The 18,804-nt window shown below is 44.7% G+C and overlaps 1 protein-coding gene across 1 annotated transcript; it reads left to right on the top strand.

Annotated features, from left to right (window-relative positions):
* The first annotated feature begins 687 nt into the window (after window positions 1-687).
* IL18 (interleukin 18) lies at window positions 688-17,790 on the top strand. Its single transcript, XM_075327638.1, has 5 exons — window positions 688-761; window positions 3,904-3,954; window positions 9,428-9,565; window positions 11,468-11,601; window positions 14,820-17,790. The coding sequence occupies exons 1-5, from the start codon at window positions 743-745 to the stop codon at window positions 15,030-15,032; spliced, it is 555 nt and encodes a 184-aa protein (XP_075183753.1). The 5' UTR covers window positions 688-742; the 3' UTR covers window positions 15,033-17,790.
* Window positions 17,791-18,804: the final 1,014 nt, after the last annotated feature.

Raw genomic sequence — 18,804 nt, 5'->3', positions numbered from 1 at the left:
ACCGGGAGCGGATTTCCCCGTTTCAGGCAGGGTTGTATAGAATTGAGAAAGTTACAGAGTGCCGGAGTAAGGGACATCGGTACACCAGCCGGGTGTGGGACCCGAGTACACCCGGACGCGGCAGCCAGCCACTGACCCCTTGGTTTACCAACAGACTCGTGTGCAATTATTCAACAGTGAGTAGATCAACATCCCCCGATCCGGCCCGGCGCGCTACCTCCAGCCTGCACCATCTCCCTGTGTTCTGGACACTTAGCCCCCGGGGCATCCACCCCTACCCACGGAGGGGTTAACGTCCAGCTGCCATCCCATCGCCCCCGGGTGCTCCCTAATGGCAGCGGTGGTACCACATCTTACCAGGCACCGTGGGTGGCGTCACGAAATATCCGCAGCAATCCCCGTATATATACGCCCTTTTTTATTTGACTGTCCGCGCGACCCCCTGGTCCGGAGACCCCTCGAGCCACTGCGGATCCGGATCCGAGGAGCCTGGCTGCTACTGACGTGGGGGCGGCACAGCACTATTTATTACAGATGAATATTAGTAAGAACAAGAAGAGTTTTCTGTGCGTTTGAGGAGGTTGTCTTGATTTTCTCGGGGCTGCAGGAAATCCGATAATGACTTCCCCATATGAGAACACGTGACACTGAACTCAGAAATGACCTCAGTGAGAATCACGTGGGCGATTGTAGTGTAAATACCTGGGCTCCGTCTGGTGTCAAACACAACGAGCAGAGAGCCATGGACATGACAGCAGAAGGTAAGTGTGACCTTCACTCGAGGAAGGCTGACGTATAGACAAAGGTGCTTTTCTTACTAAAAGGGAAGTCGATATACACTGGAGTGAACGGTGCACAGATCAGATACAGCTCTGCAGCTCCGTAGTATTATTCTCATCCTCGCTCCTACCACACCCCGAGTCTAACAGGCAATATCTCGTATGCTTAATCCTCGCATGCGGCACAGATGGATGTAATGTTTGCTTCCTCCTATTCTGTGTTCTGAAATTGGGGTCCGGACAAATCTTTGCTTTATCTTGTAGAACTCTAATCCTGACAACCATCAATATCAGGTCGGAGGGGTTCGGACTCGTGATTCTGGTGGTTGTGGTTTCGCTGGATCTTTTTGAATCTTTACATCACTTTTCTTACACTATATATTTTTGGAAAAACAGGTGCCCAATATTGCAGCTTTACCCCATTAGATGGACCTTCCAATGACCTCATATTTATGGCTCATCTACAGGGAAGTCCACCTCACCAACCCTTATAAGATGGCCAAGTACATTAGGTTACGGGGCAATTGAAAATGCAAAAATGACTTTTACAAAACTATTCTGATCATCATGGGAAAAAAATATTCCACCACTTTACTTACATTTTATGGGGGTAGATGATTACGCTCGCACTCATATTTTGCCAAAATTTTGCCAAATATTGAGGTCCTTCTGCTGCGATCCATATCTGGATACCCCCTTACACTCTAGAGTGCCATTAAATGAAAAGTGAAGGAAGTACACAAAAAAGGAGACTGAGCAGTAAGGACCCCCAATGTGCCATGGCTTCTGCAAAAATGATATTATCCATAAGGTGGCTCAGAAAAAAAACAAAAACAAAAATGGAGTCTGAGCACCAAGGACCCCCAATGTGCCATGGTTTCTGCAAAATTTTTCATTACCCATAAGGTTGCTCAGAAAGAAATCCACAAAAATGGAGACTGAGCAGCAAGGACCCCCAATGTGCCAGGGATTATGCAAAACTTTTCATTACCCATAAGGTGGCTCAGAAAGAAATGCACAAAAATGGAGACTGAGCACCAAGGACCCCCAATGTGCCATGGTTTCTGCAAAATTTTTCATTACCCATAAGGTGGCTCAGAATGAAATCCACAAAAATGGAGACTGAGCAGCAAGGTCCCCCAATGTGCCAGGGATTATGCAAAACTTTTCATTAACCATAAGGTAGCTCAGAAAGAAATCCCCCAAAATGGAGACTGAGCAGCAAGGACCCCCAATGTGCCAGGGATTATGCAAAACTTTTCATTAACCATAAGGTAGCTCAGAAAGAAATCCCCCAAAATGGAAACTGAGCAGCAAGGACCCCAATGTGCCAGGGATTATGCAAAACGTTTCATTACCCATAAGGTGGCTTAGAAAGAAATCCCCAAAAATGGAAACTGAGCAGCCAGGACCCCAATGTGCCAGGGATTATGCAAAACTTTTCATTACCCATAAGGTAGCTCAGAAAGAAATCCCCAAAAAATTGAGACTGAGCGGCAAACAAGGACCCCCCAATGTGTCATGGCTTCTGCAAAAATTGTCATTAACCATAAACTGGCTCTAATTTTTCTGGGGGGAACCACCATGTCCCCCATCTCTAGATAACACAAACATTCTGGTATTCTGTCATCATGGCAAGCATATGCAACCCCCCCCCTCAAAAAATACATAATAAATACCACATAAATATTATGGTTACGATGTCCACATAGCCGAACTATCTGTCAGACTAACTGGAAGGCTCTCTCCTGACTGTTTTTGAGAGAATAGATTCAGAGATGCGCACACAGTGTATTTTTCAGATCGATATGCTCCAAAACCCCCTGAAAAAGCGCTAAATTAAAGCTAAAAAGAATGAACATATGTAAACATGACTCTCTGTTCATATCTTCAGTCTTTTTCGGCATCTTTGAACCTCCACAGGTTCCCAGAGACACAAAGAGGTTGAAAAAAGTGACCCAACCATTATTCCGGAGTCTTCTGCTCGCTACATACATAAAAAAATAAAAAATGGGGCAAATAAAATGACAGCAAAGACTCTACAAAAGATTCAGGAAAACCACCACTGAAAAACTCAGGGGGTAGAATGTTATGTGCACTCACCCCTGATAGCGGCTTATCTTCTCAGAGAAGGGAGCTCTGGATCTTTAGACTCAAGCTCTATAGAATGGACAGGAGTTTCGCATACTCGACTTCTGCTCCATTTAGTCTGGTATTCGGGATCCATTATCGGTATTCCTGGGAATCCCCATGGTCAGAGCTTCCGCCAATCTGTAAATTATTCCCTACTCTATGGATAAATAATAACTTTGGGTTCTAGAAATGCCCCTTTAAATTTCAGCACATCTGATTCATTTTCCTAATAGAAGGTCAGGTTTCAAAAAGGAGACAGCTGCACTCTGTGTTGCTAAGATATGTGGAACAGTGAATATGGGAAATATAGACATGCCTTACTGCTATGGAAAATGTGTAAAAATTGAGATACGTAGAACACAAAAATGGCCAGTTTTATGTGAGCCCAGCAGCCAGAGGAAAGGTGACCTCTTTTTGTGGGTCTAATTCTCTATTTGCAGGTTCCTGTCCGCCCATAAACTGTAGGGTTTTTTTTAACCTAAAGAGAGGCATTAGTTTGATAGGGACCAAAGAAGAAGAGGTCACCTTGCCGCTGGCTGTTGGGCTCACATAAAACTGGCCATTTTTGTGTGCTGAGTATCTCAATTTTTACATGTTTTTCATAGCAGTAATGCAAGTCTATATTCCCATATTCATTGTTCCACATGTCTTAGCATTGCAGAGTGCAGCTGTCTCCTTTTTGTTACTATCTGTTCACATTAGAAAGGTAGGAGGTGCCATCAGTCTGTTTTTTAGAAGATCAGTGTTTCTCTAGCAGTGTCTCGCTGCAGCTTAATCCCCTGTCCACGTTGGGAAGACATTTACGCTGGTTCCAGGGGAGGTCAAGAGGAGTAATGGTCTGCTGAAGGTTTGACAGCTGCGGATCCACCTTTACTTACAGGATTCCCCGTAGATCACATCTGATCTCTGGAGACACCAATAGGGATTTAATCAGCGCTATAAATATTTATACATTGTAATCAATTATAGTTATTTTTTCTTTCTTCTGCAGAAATTGACTTTGACATATATGATATACTGGATGGGATCTTACATTTCAGAGGTGAGTACTAGTCAATGAAAGTTTTACTACAACAGCAATGTCCAAGCTTAAAAAGGGGTCAGAGGGATTTCACCCCCCAAACTATTTATATGCCCACGTGATTCTTTCAAAGACAAACCCAGTGTTACCCATCCAGTTTGTTCCTCCATTACTGAGATATCGTTTTTTGCATTGATATGCATGAGACTGAAGATCTGAAGCCTCGGTCACTCCAGCTCTATTCCCAACCCAGCTCCGTCTCCATCTGCTTGACTGACAGCTCCTTTGTTTGAAGTCACAGCATAGTAGAAAACAGAAGGCACAAGGTAGGATGACTACACATGAGAGATGAGTAGCCACTAGTGATGAGCGAGCACTAAACTTCACGAGTGCTCGGTACTCGAATCGAGCACGTTGGACGCTCAGAATGGAAATGAATGGGGAAACTCGAGTATCTCTCCGGACAGGAGTGCTTCAGGGAGGGGGAGAAAGTGAGAAATACTCGCAATACTCGATTGAGTACTGAGTGTCTTGAGCATGCTCGCTCATCACTAGTAACCACTTTTCAGTTTTGGGGTGGAGGTTCACTTCAATTCTTCAGGTCAACTGTGACACAGGAGCCCTCCAAACGCCTAACAGAGGCATCACCACTACCGATCCTGGTATTTACTATGTGGTAATAAGCCACTTTTATCTTTTCTCCAGGGTCTTTCACTGTTTTTTTTGGGGGGGGTTGTTGTTTTTTTAGAAATGTTCATTTTTCCTGAGCGCAGAAGCCATGTTGCTTTTTTTTCTCGGATCAGCAAGATCTTCATATTGTTGTTTAATGAGAAGGACAGTAAAGGAAATAGAAATCAGCAGCAAAAGTCGTCACATGGGAAAAACAGGAAGGACGTGCTATGGTTGACTAATTGTTTAGTTGCTACACGGATGTTGTAACAAATCAAGGCTTCTATGGTCAGACGTGGTCAGTTTATATATCAGGATCCGGGGCTTACTAGTTCTCACCGTTTGACCTCTACACAGAAATCTGACCTTTAATACAGGGGCCCTTGGGTGGATTCACTAGAGTAGCTGCTTACCAGAAGATCAAGCCGAAGGATTGATCCCAACAAGTCAGATCAGTACTAGCGAGTCAGGACAAGCACAAAATCAGTAACCAAATGTGTTGTTCAGGTGGAACCGGGTCCAAATCCAAGAGGTCAGGATAGAACAGGGACACAGAACATAGTATATCAAGATATAAAGTGCACTTGGGTAGTGTCAATATTAGTCTTAATAAGGGATTGGATAGAGGTTAAAAATATTATACTCACTTGTCCTTGACCTGGTACTCTGCCAGCTTCTCAACGGTCTTCCATCGCTTACTACCAACGTGGTTACATGGGGCATGACGATGACCTATATTGTCCCATGTGACAATATGGCGCATGATTATGATGTATATTGCTCCACATGACCACACGGGGCACGACGATGACGTATATTACTCCACGTGACCACACGGGGCACGACGATGACGTATATTACTCCACGTGACCACATGGGGCACAACGATGATGTATATTACTCCATGTGAACACATGGAGCACGACGATGACGTATATTACCCCACATGACCACATGGGGCATGACGATGACGTATATTGCCCCACGTGAATAAATGGGGCATGGCAATGACCTATATTGTCCCACATGACCACATGGGGCACGACAATGACCTATATTGTCCCATGGGGCATGACTATGATGTATGTTGCTCCACATGACTACATGGGGCACAATGATGACGTATAGTACTCCACATGACCACATGTGGCACAGTGATGTATATTGCCCCACGTGCCCAAATGGGGCACGACATTGACCTATATTGCTCAACATGACCACATGGGGCAAGATGATGAATTATATTGCTCCACGTGACATAACAGTTACCTATATTGCTCCACATGACCACATGGGGCATGGTTATGACTTATATTGCCCCCAACTGACCACATGGGACATGACTATTACCTACATTGTCTGACGTGATCACATGGGTAATGACGATGATCTATATTGCCCCAAGTGACCAAATGGGGCATGACAATTACCTATATTTCCCATGTGACCACATGGGGCATCACGATGACCTCTATTGCCCCATCTGACCACATGGGGCATGATGATGACCTATATTGCCCTACATGACCACACGAGACATGACCTATATTGCCCCAAGTGACCACATGGGGCGCCATGAGGGCAACCCAGCATTAGAAGATGGATCTTAAGCTAGAGGAAGGCCTAGGACAGGTGAATATATTTTATTTTTTAACCCCTTCCCAGCCATATAAACAATACAGCAACAATCGTAGATCTGTGCAGATCAAATCCTGAAAATGTTCTTTTCTGGCAAATCTGAATTTTTGAGGAAATTCATACAGAACTTGATTCTTTCTGAATCGATTCATTACTCTCTCGCTAGAATGACATATCAGTCATTTTGTGTCACACCGGTTGTTTGCTCGGTAGCGGCCTATGGTTATCGCGATTATTTCTAAAGGAGCAATAATAAAAAAAGGAAGCCACAAAGTGTACGGGGTGTGGTGCAATACCTAGAAATAATAATATACTGGAATTTTCCAGCAATTATTTTATCTTTATTGACCCTTATCTCTACAAATAAGGAAACAGATTTATGGCCAGTCGGATAAACATTGGATCATGTTTATGGATACTTTCTAGGGTCAGTATTCGTAAATGTGACCTATAATTCACTGATAAGGGAACTACAGCTATAAATCCTGCTGCTTTCTGGGCAAACAACCAATGACTGTAAAGACCTGTGATGAAATAAACATGAAAAACCCCTAAATACATAAACAATAAACCACTCCCGATGTGTCTAGACCACCGATTAGACTTCCTGTTGCGTATAGTCCAAAGGTGTAACTACTAGCAATCCTGGATCAGTCTACACATCTATTCCCTGGGTAGACTTGCCATCACTTTCATTAAACTGGGTGCCATTTTGGACCTACCCCTAAAAGCCAGCACGGACAGCTCTAGCTCTGCCCGGCCAAGGCAATCCAACTATTTTGTGATAATTTATTGGAATGTAAGTAAAAAGGATAATAAATGTTTTGCCAACTCATGAGGATCTTCTTGAAGGAAAAAGGGGAGGCCTACTGGAAGAGTAGGGAAATCTCCCGGAAGCTGCAAAAACTTCCTAGAAATTAGTGCTTTCCAAAAGTTTCTTTATATGCAATCACACATATAAGAGGTGTGGAAGAGGCAAGGAGCAGACATGGTTTAAAAAAAAGAGGTGCGGCTATAGGAAAAAAATTTCCAATGACATACCTAGCATGTCACTATCACTACCTTCCGAAGATGCTTCCCTAAAATTGTTAAGTATGTTGTAGCTTCCTCTGGCAACATAAACTGGTTGTTTGGTGATTAAGAAGTAGTACATGTCTGATAGTGGGAGGTTAAAGCACACGTGCTCGCCACAGTGCAATTATAAGAGGGACGATGGATTGCTATGAGAGTTGGGGCCAGCTTGATGCACCCATATTACTAATACAGGAGATCGTTTCCTGTAGAGACAAAGACTCATCCCACTTCATGTAAGTAGATAGACTAGCTTCAACTTCCTGCATGGAGAAAGAACCTTCTCCCCTTCCCGAAAAGAAAAAAATCCACTCCAATTTTCTGTAGAGACAAAGACTAGTTCCTACTTCCTGTAGAGAGACAAAGACCCACCCTCATTTCCTGTAAAAACAGAGAATTGCCCCTACTTCCTGTAGAGACAAAAACCCACTTCCAGTTTTTGTAAAAGAGAAAGACTTGCCCCCACTTTTTGTAGAGGCAAAGACCCACCCTTACTTCCTGTAGAGACAAAGCCCCACCCCCTCTTTCTGTAGAAAGACAAATACCTTCCACCACTTCCTGTAGAAAGCTAAAGACCCGACTCACTTCCTGTTGAGAGACAAAGACCCACCCTTACTTCCTCTGGAAAGACAAAGACCCACCCCAACTTCCTGTAGAAAGATAAAGACCCGACTCACTTCCTGTTGAGAGACAAAGACCCACCCTTACTTCCTCTGGAAAGACAAAGACCCATCCCTACTTCCTGTAGAAAGATAAAGACCCGACTCACTTCCTGTTGAGAGACAAAGACCCACCCTTACTTCCTCTGGAAAGACAAAGACCCACCCCTACTTCCTGTAGAGACACAGACTGGCTCCCACTTCCTGTAGAACGACACACATTCCTCATCTTCCTGTAGAGACAAAGACTGATCACAACTTCCTGTAAAAATAGAAAGACCTGCCCTTACATCCTGTAGAGACATAGACCCACCCCAACTTCCTGTAAAAAGACAAAGACTGGCTCCCACTTCCTGTAAAAAGCTAAAATCCCGCCTCTACTTCCTGTAGAGACAAAGACTGATCACAACTTCCTGTAAAAATAGAAAGACCTGCCCTTACATCCTGTAGAGACATAGACCCACCCCAACTTCCTGTAAAAAGACAAAGACTGGCTCCCACTTCCTGTAAAAAGCTAAAATCCCGCCTCTACTTCCTGTAGAGACAAACACCAGACAGCCTTCCTGTAGAGAGACAAAGACCTGACCCCCACTTCCTATATAGAGACAAAGACCGAACCAACCCCATTCCTGTAGAGAGACAAAGACCCTTACCCACTTCCTGTAAAGAGACAAAGACTGACTCCCACTTAGTGTAGAAAAACAAAGACCCACCCCGATTTCCTGTAGAAACAATGACCCAACCTTTTCCTGTAGAGAGACAAAGACCCATCACCACTTCCTGTAGAGAGACAAAGACCCGTCCCCACTTCCTGTAGAGACAAAGACCCGCCCCCACTTCCTGTAGAGTGACTAAGACCCGCCCCCACTTCCTGTAGAGAGACAAAGACCCATCCCCACATACTGTAGAGAGACAAATACTCGTCCCCACTTCCTGTAGAGAGACAAAGACCTGCCCCCACTTCCTGTAAAGAGACAAAGACCCGTCCCCACTTCCTGTAGAGAGACAAAGACCCATCCCCACATACTATAGAGAGACAAAGACCCGTCCCCACTTCCTGTAGAGAGACAAAGACCGGCCCCACTTCCTGTAGAGAGACTAAGACTCGTCCCCACTTCCTGTAGAGAGACAAAGACCCGTCCCCACTTCCTGTAGAGAGACAAAGACCCGCCCCTTTTCCTGTTATCCATCTCACTGTCTTTGTTGCTAGAGATTAATTACATTTGCATGCTCAGTAGGCAGAAATTTCGATGGCACAGAGGCACGTATAGTCCGGCACTTCGGGGTAAATTCACAGGATTAAAACGACGATTTACAAATAAAAGTGAGTTCTATATTGTTTATTACATTTTCTATCAAATAAGATCATCTGAAAGTACAGGGACCATTTAACTATCGAGGTGAAGTGTCCATATTTTTTCTTTTCTCTAATACCCAATCCATTGTCGGCATTACAGACAACTTACAGACAGATGCATGGAGGAAGTCAAGGCGCCGCATAAAAGCAAGTATTGAGAACATATTCAAGCAATGCTTGGAAGCGCACCCGGATGACACGGACGGTGGTGCAGCGGTGTTTGCTAATCCAGGATCAGGTAGTGAATGCAGCTTGTGTCAAATGTATCCTCAATGTTTATTGAGCGATTCGACTTGTCCCTTATGTAACTTTTGGAAGTTTGCATCCAGTAGAGGAGTCTTTTTTTAATTTAGGAGTTCAAAGAACCTTTTCTTAAGAGACAAGGAAAACCTTTCAGTCACTGAAGTATTACTAGAGCACCCACAGACTCCGGTTGGGTCAGTATGACTCCCCGTCTCTCCGGGTGTTCTCGTAATACACGCAAACTTTTTACTCTTTGTGATACTCTTTGTGATGTCCTCTTCTATGGGACAATGTAGTTCTTACTAGTATTTTCACGTTACAGCTATTGGACTACGCTTTATATGAATTGCTACTTGGTTCCAGCCCAAGAAGCTTTTTTATAACATCTATGAGTCCATCACTAGGTGGCACTAGACACAACTTGCGTGCGGTGAATGGAGAAGTAGTCAGACAAGCTAAGCTCAGAAGCCAGGAGGTAACGACAGGACACTGTGAGCAGACAGAGATGAGGTCAAGATACAAGCCAAGGGTCAGGATTCAAGGAGAGTGTGAACAGGATACAAGGCAAATCTAATCTGGCTTTTGTTGATGTACTGGTCCTGAGGAAGAGGTTTTCACCTCGAAATGCGTAGACCTATGGAATAAAAAGAAAGTTATTTATCATCAACATTTCTACATCTTCATTTGGCTGATGCGCGGCGTTTAACCCCTTCTCTACTCCATTTTGAATGAACAGGATACAAGGAGCAGGCGGGGATATGATCAGGATAAGGTCTGAGGTCAGAAGCCAGGAGGTAATGACAGGACACTGGAGCAAAGACAAGGTCAAGATACAAGCCGAGGGTCAGGATTCCAGGAGAGTATGTACAGGATACAAGGAGCAGGCGGGGACGTGGTGGTCAGGAGAAGGTCCGGGATCAGAAGCCAGGAGGTAACAACGGGACACTGGGAGCAGACAGAGTCGAGGTCAAGATACAAGCCGTGGGTCAGGATTCCAGGAGAGTATGTAAAGGATACAGGGAGCAGGCGGGGATGTGGTCAGAAGGTCTGAGTTCAGAAGCCCAGAGATAATGATAAAACCAGGAAGACTGACAGAGAATAGTCAACAACTGTCTAAAATCGAGAGCCAATATCAGATTACTAAACACTACAGGAGCCGAGAGCACTACTGTAACCAGGAAGTACGACTAGCAAAGTTCCAGATGAGCATGCTCCCAAATGAAGCAGATCAATCACCAGAAACGAGGAGCTTCTGTGTAGACACCTCCCAGGACCAGCGTAGAACCCAGAGCTCAGAGAAACAACCCGTTCTTAGGTGTTTAAGACAAACAGCAGAGCATCCAAATGTGCAAAAAGCTCTGCGCAATGGTACGGCAAGTACTGGCTCTACAGGAGAGCATGGCAGAACATAACAACACAAGACGCTCCACGCATTGAAATCGCGATACATCTATATGTATTTTTATTTTGAACTGTGTTGCTTTTAATCTGATGCATTACTAAAGATTTAAGCTTTTTTTTTGCAGGAGTTCTGTCTCTTTGCATAATTGTTGGTAATCATTGCTTTCTTGTAATTGTTTTATCTCCACTTGAAGCTGGATTCACAGCTACACTGCTCAGTACCTGAAACGACAGTTTCACTTAAGCATCAGGATAGAATTTGAAACCCAAATATACAGCGGATACATGGAACTATTAATTATTGTATTACATACTAATATCCACATTGGAGGAAAGTTTAAGTCCTATCCTCAGAACACCCCCGGAAATGCCAACATCTGGAATGGATTTGCATCCTTTTTTGGGGTTGGGACTTGCCGAAATTTGCTGTTATGGTTTCCAAAACTTCACAACAACTAGCAAAAAATGTGATATGCTTTGTTTTTCTTGTTTTCAGACAGGCAAAGGTTTGAACTTCAGATTTATCAAACTACCGAAATGAATGATGGACTTCCGGTGGCGTTCGGTATAAAATGTAAAGATGAGAAATACTACATGTGCTGCACAGAAGACATGCGGCTTTACTTCAAGGTAAGAGTGAAAGTCATAGGATCGTAGATTAAGGATCGTCTACGTGTGTTCGAGGTTTGGGATGTGGTGCATCCTTACCATATGAAGAGGAGCTGGAGATCCGATGAAGGTTCTGGCGCTTGGGAGATATTCCCGAAGTTCTAAAATAATAAAAGGAGCGGTTATTCATCCTCCCCGAGTCCGGAGCTGCTTCCCTGTCCTTGCTCTGGTCTTTGTTGATTGGCTGTAACAGCTATTAGCGCTGTATAAGAGCGCAGTGGCCAATCAACAAAGACCAATGCAGGGACAAGGAAGCAACACCGGACGCGGGAAGGATGTATGACTGCTTCCTTTATCATTTTAGAACTCTACAATCCTATGGTTCAATAGAATTTTAAAAGCAAAAAATCCTCTACTAAAACATAATTGCAAAAATATCCTGGGCCAGTGCTGTCTTTTTTGCCGCTGTTCCAGTCCTTGCAATGGTGATTTAGCTTCTACCGCTCTCATACTTCCTGCAGCTGCTGGTAGAGATGCTGAGCCCAGTAATTGGCAGTTACGAGCGCTGTACAAAAGCGCTGCAACCGATCAGCAAAGCCCAAAGCAGGACAGGTAAACAGCACTGGACTTGGGTAGGATGAATAACTGCTCGCTTTATTATTTTAGAACTCTGAAATCCAATGGTACAATGACATTTTAAAAACTAAAAATGTTCTACTGAAACATAATTGCAAAAATATCCAGGGCCAGGGTTGCGTCTTTGCCGCTGTTCCAGTCCTTGCAATGGTGATGTAACTTCTACAGTTCTCATATTTCCTACAACTGCTGGTACAGCTGCTAAGTCCAGTAATTGGCTGCAACAGTTACAAGTGCTGTATAAAAGCACTGCAGCCAATTACTTGGCTCAGCATTTCTACCAGCAGCTGTAGGAAATATGAGAGCCGTAGAAGTTACATCACCATTGCAAGGACTGGAACAGCGGCAAAGATGCAACTCCGGCCCTCGATATTTTTGCAATTATGTTTCAGTAGAACATGTTTAGTTTTTAAAATGTCATTGTACCATTGGATTTCAGAGTTCTAAAATAATAAAACGAGCAGTTTTTCATCCTTCCCAAGTCCAGTGCTGCTTACCTGTCCCTGCTTTGGGCTTTGCTGATCGATTGCAGGGCTCTTGTACAGTGCTTGTAACTGCTTCAGCCAATTACTGGGCTCAGCAGCTCTACCAGCAGGAAGTATGAAAACAGTAGAAGATAAATCACCATTGCAAGGACTGGAACAGCGGCAAAGACGCAGCACTGGCCCAGGATATTTTTGCAATTATGTTTCAGTAGGAGATTTTTCGCTTTTCAAATTCCATTATACCATAGGATTTGAAAGTTCTAAAATAATAAAGGGAGAAGATAGCCATCCTTCCCAAGTCCGGTGCTGCTTCCTTTTCACTGCTTTGGTCTGTGTTAATTGGTTGAAGCTCTTATATAGCGCTAATAACTGATGCAGCCAATTACTGGGCTCAACCAGCAGCTGCAGGAAGTATAAGAGCAGTAGAAGCTACATCACCATTGCAAGGACTGGAACAGCGGCAAAGACGTAACTCTGGCCCTGGATATTTTTGCAATTATGTTTCAGTAGAACATGTTTAGTTTTTAAAATGTCATTGTACCATTGAATTTCAGAGTTCTAAAATAATAAAACGAGCAGTTTTTCATCCTTCCCAAGTCCAGTGCTGCTTACCTGCCCCTGCTTTGGGCTTTGCTGATCGATTGCAGTGCTCATGTACAGTGCTCGTAACTGCTTCAGCCAATTACTGGGCTCAGCAGCTTTACCAGCAGGAAGTATGAAAGCAGTAGAAGCTAAATCACCATTGCAAGGACTGGAACAGCGGCAAAGACACAGCACTGGCCCAGGATATTTTTGCAATTATGTTTCAGTAGGAGATTTTTCGCTTTTCAAATTCCATTATACCATAGGATTTCAAAGTTCTAAAATAATAAAGGGAGAAGATATTCATCTTTCCCGAGTCCGGTGCTGCTTCCTTTTCACTGCTTTGGTCTGTGTTAATTGGTTGAGGCTCTTATACAGCGCTAATAACTGCTGCAGCCAATTATTAGGCTCAACCAGCAGCTGCAGGAAGTATAAGAGCATTAGAAGCTACATCACCTTTGCAAGGACTGGAACAGCAGCAAAAAAAAAAAAAAGTTACCACTGGCCCAGGATGGGTGAGTAGCAGCTTCTTTTGTTTTTAGACCTTTGCAATCCTATTATACCATAACAACTAAAGAAAGGGACAACCCTTTGAAAATGTTAGTGAGTTTGTCTTCTACAGTCTCTATGTAGCAGACTGTGATCAGTCTTTCGCCCTTGAAAAAAGTGAAAACAGGGAGCGCATGTGAAGAGTCTCCGGACAGGAGTAACAGTGAAGCCGGTAATTAAAACTGCTCACCTGGATTGGTTGTGCAGCCCTCGCACAACCACGGTAATAGACGGGAGTGTAATGTTCCACTGTCAGGAGGATTATCCGTAAGATCCTTCCAGGGAGACGGATTCCTGTAAACCTGATCCAGCCGTGGGTTAGTGGAGGGAATAGGTGTCCAAAAGGTCCTGGTTTTGATGAAGCCTCCATTTAAGCAGCTCTTGCCATGGACCCCCGAAGGGGGAAATAGGTATAAATAAAGGTGAATCATGGTCTCATAGAGCGCTAAGGAGTCTACAAAATCGTTTAGTAAGTTTTCTTTGTTTTATCAAAGCCACAACGCGTTTCGATATACACAATATCTTCGTCAGGTGGATATCCACCTGACGAAGATATTGTGTATATCGAAACGCGTTGCGGCTTTGATAAAACAAATAAAACTTACTAAACGATTTTGTAGACTCCTTAGCGCTCTATGAGACCCTGATTCACCTTTATTGACAGTCTTTCGCCCTTGTCTCTCTTCTCCTGAATCGTCATCTAGTTTCAAGAGGAGTTCAGGAGAAGAGAGTTAACGGTTACAAAGCCTCATTCAGAATGTGCTCGGGTCACTTATTCTGCAGTCTCCTGTGTACTGTGATACAAAGAGGTTGTAGAAGTCTAAACTTTTTCATGAAACCCAAGTGAAAAAATATTTAAGTAAAATAAATGCCTAAAAAGGTTTTCTTATGCTTTACTGTGTTGATTGATACAAAGCATGAGCATAGAGGAGACAATATAGAGGAGATATAGCAATAGATCCCCTATAGATGTTTTTATTCTTGCAGAGAGGAGATTTACCCAACGATATTGCCGGAAACTCCAGCGACGTCATCTTTTTCCAAAAAGAATTCAGCGACGGCGACGACGGCTTCAAATTCCAATCGTCTCTAAAATCGGGCTATTATTTAGCGGTCAGTAACGAAGGCGGAAAACAGAAGTTAGTCCTCCAGCAAAGTCAAAGTCTCAATGAAAGAGAAAGGTTTTCCATAAATTGGTGACGAGTGTTAATGGAGATGTCACAACAAGAGGCGTTTGTTTTTGACCGCTGATGAATCATAAAGGATGGATGACGCCTTCACAGATGAATCACCATTCGTGTCAATAATAAGGAGTCATTTTCGGTCCCCTGCACCGTATTACTTAACAGAAAAACATTTTGTCTGCGTATATGGCACATACTACCCTGCAAATCTTAGCGGATGAACTCTATGGCATGGCCACCTGTCCATGAATGGTGGGCATCACATATGTGCAGCTGAATCTGTTCACTTCTATGAAAAGCTGGTTAGAGGGGAGCAGCCACCAGGATTTTCATATATAAACTAAAGCCAGTGCTATACTGGCGCTATCATGCTGATTCCATACATACCTTTAGTTGTGAGATCGGAGGTATACTTTCTAAAATTTAGGCAAGTAAAGTTTGTGAAATGAATAATCATTTGATACTAAAGGCCGCTTTACACGCTGCGACATTGCTAGCGATCGCACCCGCCCCCGCCGTTTGTGCGTCACGGGCAAATCGCTGCCTGTGGCGCACAATATTGCTAGGACGCGTCACACAAACTTACCTTCCTAACGACGTCGATGTGGCCGGCGAACAACCTCTTTTCTAAGGGGGCGGTTCGTGCGGCATCACAGTGACGTCACATAGCGGGCCACCAAAAGAAGCGGAGGGGCGGAGATGAGCGGCCGCATGAACGTCACTCCCACCTCGTTGCCGGAGGATACAGAAAGGCTGTTAGCCGTTCCCGGGGTGTCATACATAGCAATGTGTGCTGCCTCAGGAACGACGAACAACCTGCGTCCGGAACGAGCAATGGAGCAATGATCTTTTAAAAATGAACGACGTGTCAACGTTTAGGTGAGTATTTCTGATCGTTAGCACTCGTTCGTAGGTGTCACACGCAACGTCGTCGTTAACGATGCCGGATGTGCATCACGAAATCCGTGACCCCAACGACATATCGCTAGTCGTTGCGTGGAAAGAGGTGCTACAGAATATCTACTAGGTGGGTCGGGTTTTCCTAGTTATTCCCAACCCTGTCTGCCTGCCGCGGTGCTTCTCCTGGGTTGACGCGGTGGCCTTGTCCAGTTCCATGACCCTGGCGGTGTCAATACAGCAGGGGATGTGGATGATGGAAGTAGTTGCTCGTGACACTACCTGTGGTGTGCGGCCAATATTAGCCGTCACTGCGGGTGCTTTCTCTGCTGGGGCGGATGATGATGCAGCTTGGGTGTTGCAGCTCTCCACAGGTAAGGCTAGGCCCCAGGGAGGATGCGAGTGGTAGTAGTCTCACATACGCTGATAGCGCTGTGACGCGATGGTGAGGGTGCCAGAAGTAACGGGACGACACAGGCGGTGCACTTCAAGGTCTCTTTACTCACTAGTCACGCACTGCCGTTGCGGCTCAAGAGGGTCAGTGTGCGGCACCAGAGAGTCGGCGATACTGCGGACTTGTGTGGTGTCACGGCGGCGGGAGCCATTGATCTGCCGGTGGACCACGGGCTGCTTTCAATCGCCGGCGGTTGACACAACTTCAAGAAGATGGCCGCAGAGGCCAATCTGCACTCGCGTTGCCTCCACCATTTTCTTGAAGTCCATCGTGTCAACCGCCGGCGATTCAATGGAGCCTGTATAATAGCCAATCCTTTACTGCTGCACACTCACCATTTTGAGCCGTGACACCCCCTCCTCCAAGCCCACCAGCAGATCAATGACGCCCGCCGTGGTGACACCCCACAAGCCCGCAGTATCGCTGATCTTCTGCATACTGACCCTCTTGAGCTGCGACACCCCCTTCTCCAAGCCCGCAGCATCACTGACCCTTCTGAGCCACAACACCCTCTTCTCCAAGCCCGCAGCATCACCGACCCTTCTGAGCCACACCACCACCTCCTCCGAGTCCGCAGAATCACCTACCCTGCCTCCTGTGACCCTCCTGAGCCGCTCCACCACCTCCTCTCCCCCCTGATGAGCTAATATAAGACACACTAGAATTATAAGACGGACCCTCATGTTAACTGTAAAAAATATTTTTTTTCCTACTTCAAATTTGAGGTGCATCTTATAATCCAGTAAATCTTATAAAACGAAAAATATGGTAACTCACGTCACACAAATGATACTAGAAAGAGAATATTGCATGAATGGAGCAGGCACTAAAGGACTATTAAAAGGAATCTGTCAACAAGATTTCGCTACCTCATCTGAGAGCTGTATGATGTAGGCAAAGAGGCCCTGAGTTCAAAGATATATCACTTAGATTAGTGGCTGCAGCCGTTCTGACACAGTGAAAGATATTAGTTATTGCATGCAGCAGAGCTGAGAGAGCTGTCTCCGTCCACACTAGGCTTTCATTGTACATTTCCATAGACAGAAGCAGATAATCACAGAATGGGGTGGAGTCAGACTAGAGCTCACATGCTGCGGAGACCCACTAGTGATACAGATAAGAGGCAAAAACTGACATTGCACGTAAACACAAACAGACTGTGAGATAAGAGACGCAGGGCTGAATTCTTTGTTTTAACTCTTGCAGCATGCTGTCTTCAGATTCCATTGTAGAAACCTGCTGACAGAGTCCCTTTAAAGATCAGCTACATTTTTATGGTGTAGTTTGAAAAGATAATAATGGAGTCACTCCTTGTCTATGTAAAAATAAGTGAAAGGCGCATTCTTCCCCCAGGAAATCCTGTAGCTCCACTTTCCGAGCTCAGAGGGCGATTTACAAATTGTACAATACAGATGACATTATATTTGGTGTAATTTTCTCTTTTCTTGCTGTTTTTCTCCTGCCAAATTAATGTTTTGCACTTTTTTTTTAAATTCTTTTACATTTCATTTTATATCTCAAAATTTATTGTTTTTTTGGAATTTTTTTTCTACACATTTGAAGACTACATGCAACAATATAAAGAATCGGGTGACCTGAAGGGAACCTGCCTTGTCCCCAATTGCTATTAGTATTGTAAAGCTGTGCAGATGCTGCTCTGAAAGTCCAGTTACCTGGAGAAAATTAATTTTATTCCTCCTGGCAGTCTCCAGCTTTCAGTTATAGAGGTGCGGCTTTGGTGACCGCTCACCATAGTGATCAGCGACTGTAAATTGCGCCCTGACACTGACTGACAGCAGGCTGAACGAAATGACCGTACATAAGTGGCTGTCATTGAGGTGCGGCTTCGGTGACCGCTCAATATAGTGATTAGTGGCTGTAACCGCACCCCGGCACTGACTGACAGCCGGTTGAGCGGTGCATCAGTACATAGGCGCCTGTCAGTCATAGAGGTGAAGCTTCGGTGACCGCTCAGTATAGTGATCAGTGGCTATAACCGCGACCCAGCAATGACTGACAGTCAGCTGATTGGTGCATCAGTACACAAGTGGCTGTCAGTTACAGAGATGTAGTTTCAGTGACCACTCAGTATAGTGTTCAGAGGCTGTATCTGCACCCTGGTAGACAGGCGCTTGAACGATGTTAACAGTACATAAGCGGCTGTCAGTCATAGAGGTGTGGCTTCGGTGACCGCTCAGTAGTGATCAGTGGCTTTAACTGCACCCCAGCACTGATTGATAGCTGGTTGATTGGTGCATAAGTATAGAGTTGGCTGTCAGTCACAGAGGTGTGGCTTCGGTGACGGCTCAATATAGTGATCAGCGGATTCAACTGCGCCCCAGCACTGATTGACAGCCGGCTGATTGGTGCATCAATATAGAGATGGCTGTCAGTCACAGAGGTGCAGCGTTGGTGACCGTTCAGTAGCGATCAGCAG

Source organism: Anomaloglossus baeobatrachus, chromosome 11 (genome assembly GCF_048569485.1).
Source record: "Anomaloglossus baeobatrachus isolate aAnoBae1 chromosome 11, aAnoBae1.hap1, whole genome shotgun sequence".
Classification (NCBI taxonomy): Eukaryota; Metazoa; Chordata; class Amphibia; order Anura; family Aromobatidae; genus Anomaloglossus; species Anomaloglossus baeobatrachus.
Note: the sequence above shows the minus strand (reverse complement) of the source record. Positions and strands in the feature narration are given on the sequence as shown.